Raw genomic sequence first — 5,651 nt, 5'->3', positions numbered from 1 at the left:
GTAGGGGGGTTCCAAACCTCGCGTAAGTAATAGAGTACAGGGCTAGCCCGAGGCGAACTTCCTTGTGTTAGTGGTTCGAATCCACTTCTAAGCGGTCGGTCCTCCAAGGCCTGTTAGAGCTCTCTTCAACCTGCTCATGGCTAGATCGATCGGTTTCGGGTCGGCTTCCCTGCTCGGAAGCTAATAAAAGTGGGTGCTTAGTGACCCTGAGTCCTCGGAAATTCTCGCTTTCGGTCCTTCGACCTTTGTTTGATTCCGACGGCCGGCAGCTTAGGCAGCTTAATTATAGCTGATTCCATGGTCGACCACATCAGTAACGTCAATACCACAAATCTCTTCAATTTCCGCACAACAAATCCACTTTGAAGTTGACTTATTCGTTACGATATACAAGTGGGACCTGCACTATGAGCAAGCTGTGCGAAAAACCGCTTCTTTTTTCCGGTTAAGAAACTACTTGGGCGAAATAGGGTTCTACCGGGAAACCATGGATTTTTGAGTTTTCGCCATTGGTTACTGGTTGAGCCTACAAGATGTTTTAGGTCGCTGAGTTAAACTAACACATAATGATCTCAGCATATTCTTTTTCAAGTCGCAGGTCGCTGAGTTAAACTAACACATAATGATCTCAGGAATATACAAGATGATGTTTCAAGATGATGTTTTAGGTCGCTGAGTTAAACTAACACATAATGATCTCAGCATATTCTTTTTCAAGTCGCTGAGTTAAACTAATGATCTCACAATATACAAGATGTTTTAGGTCGTTTTAGGTCGCTGAGTTAGGTCATGAATTTTAAGGCTCGAACCCACCATCTCCCGTATAAAGGGAAGGGTTTGATGTCACTGGACCACAAGATCATTGGCACGTCATGAATTTAATTAAATATTCATAAAGTGAGAATACTTTAAACATGTTTAAGTTGAATGTGTAAGTATTCAATAATATCTTATGTTGTATATTTTATATTAAATTTAAAATTAACATGTTTTTAGTAGATTTGTTCATTTGGTCATTACTACCAATGATAAATGTATTATCCACATACACACATAAAATGATATAACCATCTAAACCATCTACTATGTTTTAATGTAGACACATTTCTCACTTTCATTAATTTTAAACTAATTAGTAATTATTGCAGTATCAATTTTTTCGTGCCATTATTTTAACATTTCTTTTAGTACCATATAACAATCTAATCTATTTATATATTTTCTTGGATCGAAACAATAAAACCCCCAAGTTGTTTTATATAGATCCCTTCATCGAAATCGCTATTTTAAGAAAGTCGTTTTCACACTCATTTGATATACTTTCAAATTTTGTAAAGTTGTAAAGACAAGTATCATCTTTATAAATTTTATTTTTGATATGAGAGTATACATGCATCAAAGTAGTCATGATTATAACTTTCACGCTACTTGTAACCCTTATTAAAGCTTAACCTTATACTTTTCAATGCAAATAATTAGATTTAATCTTCTATCTAAATATTCATTCGGATCTCAAATATTTACAATTCTAAAGAAGATTTTTCAATTTTCAAGTGAGAAAATTTTGAACATTTCAAGTTGAATGTGTAATAATTCTACATTCTACAAGAAAAAAAATTTAAATATTAAAATTGAAAGTTAATAATTAAATTCAAAATTATGTTATAGAGTAATATAAAACTAAATAGTAGTCTGCACAAATTTATTTTATTGGTTCAGTAAACAATATTTGGAGTAAAAGACTAAATACTCTATCTAGTTGAAGTGTGGGGCCTTGAGGTGGGGGATTCAACATATTTTTGGAGCAAGAAGTAAGTGTGGGGATCTTGAGATTGAGGATTCAACATTTTCTTGGAGCAAGAAGTACACAAATAGAAGTGTTAATTCTTTGTGTTTCGATATATTGAGAAAGTATGTATAAATATACACTGCATTGAATCTTTGTATGGAAGTGGAATTAGTTGTTTAAAACAATAATGCAAAAATGAGTATGAATAATAGTGATAGAGTAGAACTTGGAGGACTTGTTTAAAGAAAAAAAGAACTTGGAGGACTTGTAGTGTAATAGCTGTAAAGTACAGGAAAAATTGCAAAACCGAGACGAAGTTCTCGAAATTCACGAACATTTTCAATCGCCACCACAATAAATGCACAACAGTGTCATATACTAAAACCCTCTTCCCACCTCTCCTCTCGCCAAGAACAGTCTAGACCTCTTCCATTTTCTCCACTCCATTTCTGCTCTAAGATCGCTAGAGATAGAAATGAGATCATCAATGTTGAGATCACTTCTCAGAAACTCTTCCGATGCTTCGCGCGTCACGCGCCGCGGGTTTGCGTCCGGGTCCGCCCCCGAGCGGAAAGTCGCCATCTTGGGAGCCGCCGGAGGGATCGGCCAGCCGCTCTCTCTGCTCATGAAGCTCAATCCTCTCGTATCTCACCTTTCCCTTTTCGATATCGCCGGGACTCCTGGCGTTGCTGCCGATGTCAGCCACATCAATACCAGATCTGAGGTATCACTCTTCGATCTCATTTGGCTGTTGTTCTAGTAGATCTCTGCTGTGAATTATTATTTTTGTCTGGTTTGTTTGCGTATGTTGTGGTTTACTTTTGGATTTATTGGAATTTTTGAAGCTCTGTATCAAATCGGTACTGGTTTGTTCATTTATAGAGACTCGATCTCAGTTTTCTTTGAGTGGTCTTGTTTAATTACATTGAATGTCTGATTTGTGACATAGGTTTTATGGATTCTTACTTGATTTGTTTTCCAGTCTCGAGGCCTCTAGGGTTTTAAAATTTTAGGCTTTGATTTCTGAGTTTCTGCCTTTTGAAATTCTCTATAAAATCAGTTCCAATTTCACCATTTGAAGATCATGGATCACAGTTTTTCTTTATTTTGTTTAATTACTTTCAATCTCATTCTAATTTTGAAGGATTTTTTTCTTCTTTGTGTGTATAGGTGGTTGGGTTTATGGGAGATGAAAACCTTGGCAAGGCTCTGGAGGGAGCTGATGTTGTCATCATTCCAGCTGGTGTTCCCAGGAAGCCCGGAATGACCCGTGATGATCTCTTCAACATCAATGCTGGCATTGTGAAGTCACTGTGTGCTGGCATTGCCAAGTATTGCCCAAATGTGAGTATCTGGTTCCCAAACAAGCCTTTTGTGCATTGTCAAAATTTATAGGTATTGATTTTCTGATCTAACACTTCTCCTGCCCAATATAAAAGGCTCTTGTCAATATGATTAGCAACCCTGTAAACTCCACTGTCCCAATTGCTGCTGAGGTCTTTAAAAAGGCTGGAACATATGATGAAAAGAGACTCTTTGGGGTCACAACACTTGATGTTGTCCGGGCCAAGACTTTCTATGCTGGAAAAGCCAATGTTAACGTAGCTGGTATGCTTCTTAATGCATGTCCATTTCAGCAATCACCCATTTTTTATTTTATTTTATTTTATTTGTTTAACTGTGGGTTATCCAATTATGCAATTGCACATATATTTTCTTATTTTATTGTCAGAAATCGCATAGATTATCTTACTATTCTGCTCCTATTTTCAGAGGTCAATGTACCTGTCATTGGTGGTCATGCAGGCGTAACAATTCTCCCATTGTTTTCTCAAGTAATCTTACCTCTCTTTCGTATTTCACATAAGTAATAGTGTTCACATTTTTGACATTTAGTATATTGACTTAGTTACATGTTAAACTTTAGGCTACTCCACAAGCGAACTTACCACATGATGTGATTGTTGCACTAACAAAAAGAACACAAGACGGAGGTACGGAAGTTGTGGAAGCTAAGGCTGGAAAGGGTTCAGCCACACTCTCAATGGCGTAAGTTTAAACTGATTGTTCCCATTTGATGTTATTATAAATCAAGATTCTCATAAATGGTCTAGGAAGTTAGTTTCATTTGCTGGAACAAAAATGTTAGGCTATTTCTGGCACTAGCTGCAACCAAATAATTGCTATCCTTTGTTGGGGGAAGAAGTGTGTGTGGAATGTGTGTGCGAGTCTCTCTATCTTGTCTTTGCACTTGCACATGCTGTGTGTATTATTTTGAACAATCTTGATATTTTGAAAAGCAAGTTTTTGATTGTCAGTACTGAATAGTTCTCCTGTTACATGAAATGCTTTTCGTCTTTGCAATACTTGCCACTTTCTCGTGTTTACTTCTAAATACTTCTTCTGTTACTTCCAGATCTATTACTTCTATAACCATGTATTTGACCCTCTCAGCATTGTGACTCTTGTAGATATGCCGGTGCCATATTTGCAGATGCTTGCTTGAAAGGACTCAACGGTGTTCCTGATGTTGTGGAATGTTCTTTTGTTCAGTCAACTGTCACTGAGCTTCCTTTCTTTGCGTCCAAGGTATTTGAAATCTATTAACTAATGAATGTATATAATGCATACTTAGTTGTAGTCTCATCTCTATGAATGGACTGCACTTTTCCTTGGTTGGCCTATATACTGGTGTGATTCTAAGGCGGAAATTGTTCTATTATCAGGTGAGACTTGGCAAAAATGGTGTGGAGGAAGTGCTAGGGTTGGGTTCTCTCTCGGACTTTGAGAAGGAAGGGCTAGAGAAACTCAAGCCTGAGCTGAAATCTTCTATTGAGAAGGGAATCCAGTTTGCCAACCAGAATTAAGAAATTCTCCCCTTTTGCCATTGAGTGATTCACAATTTTGAATAATAATTTCGAGCAATTGTTGTCTACTCGGATTGTAGAGACTGCCAGTTTCTTAGATTTAGCTATTAAAAATTCAAGCAGACTCGGCCTAGATGAAATACTGGTTCAAATAATTTGGAATGAACTGATGATGATATATAATTTGTCTTTGCCTACTTTGTACTTGTCCTTGCTTACCACTGAATTGTTAGTGATGAAAACACTGAACATTTGTTTGTACCAGATGTCACAATGTTAGTGAGATCATATCAAAAGAGGCAAGGTTGATTTGAAAATAGTTTATGTTGGTCCTCAGGTTGAGTACTTTGACCAATTCAATGAATTTTTGAAACATTTTTACTGACACATTTAATTCTGTTTTCAATGTGATTTATTAGGGGTGGGCATTTCGGTTTTTGGTTCGGTTTTTTCGGTTTCGGTTTCGGTTTTTCGGTTTTAAAAAAATTAAACCATTCGGTTTAATATTAGAGTTCGGTTCGATTTCGGTTCGGTTTGAAACGGTTTGATTTCGGTTCGGATTTAATTCGGTTCGGTTTCGGTTCGGTTTACTACCCCCGAATTTCAACATTTCCTACGCGATAAGGCGGCCAGGGACACTACGACTTAACGGGACACCGTAATAACTATGTATGAAACATCACATAATCCAAATCCAAAGTCTAATATCTAAATATTAAATACCAACATAACAAATTAACAATTCAAACAAATTAAAATAAAAAATAAAACTAATGCTGAGAAACAAATTTTAAAAAAATTAATAATATTAGATTAGCATATGTTACAATGTAATAGGGCCAGTTGAATTAAAAAAATAATAATAAATAAAAAATAAAACTGGAACTAATATTCTAAAATTGGACTTCCAGTTCACTGGAATGAAATTTCAATTCTTGAAATTTCATTCCAGTGAACTGGAGGAATGAATTTTTTCATTCCAATTAGGATATACA

At 36.2% G+C, this 5,651-nt stretch overlaps 1 protein-coding gene across 1 annotated transcript; it reads left to right on the top strand.

Annotated features, from left to right (window-relative positions):
• Positions 1–2,140: 2,140 nt before the first annotated feature.
• On the top strand, positions 2,141–4,975 carry LOC116033465 (malate dehydrogenase 1, mitochondrial). The gene is made up of 7 exons (XM_031276210.1): positions 2,141–2,513; positions 2,960–3,133; positions 3,229–3,397; positions 3,563–3,624; positions 3,717–3,838; positions 4,261–4,378; positions 4,516–4,975. Exons 1-7 carry the CDS (start codon positions 2,265–2,267, stop codon positions 4,654–4,656), a joined length of 1,035 nt encoding a protein of 344 aa, XP_031132070.1. The 5' UTR covers positions 2,141–2,264; the 3' UTR covers positions 4,657–4,975.
• The last annotated feature ends 676 nt before the right edge of the window (positions 4,976–5,651 follow it).

This window comes from Ipomoea triloba, chromosome 1 (assembly GCF_003576645.1).
Source record: "Ipomoea triloba cultivar NCNSP0323 chromosome 1, ASM357664v1".
Lineage (NCBI taxonomy): Eukaryota > Viridiplantae > Streptophyta > Magnoliopsida > Solanales > Convolvulaceae > Ipomoea > Ipomoea triloba.
This window is presented reverse-complemented; position numbering and strand designations above follow the sequence as displayed.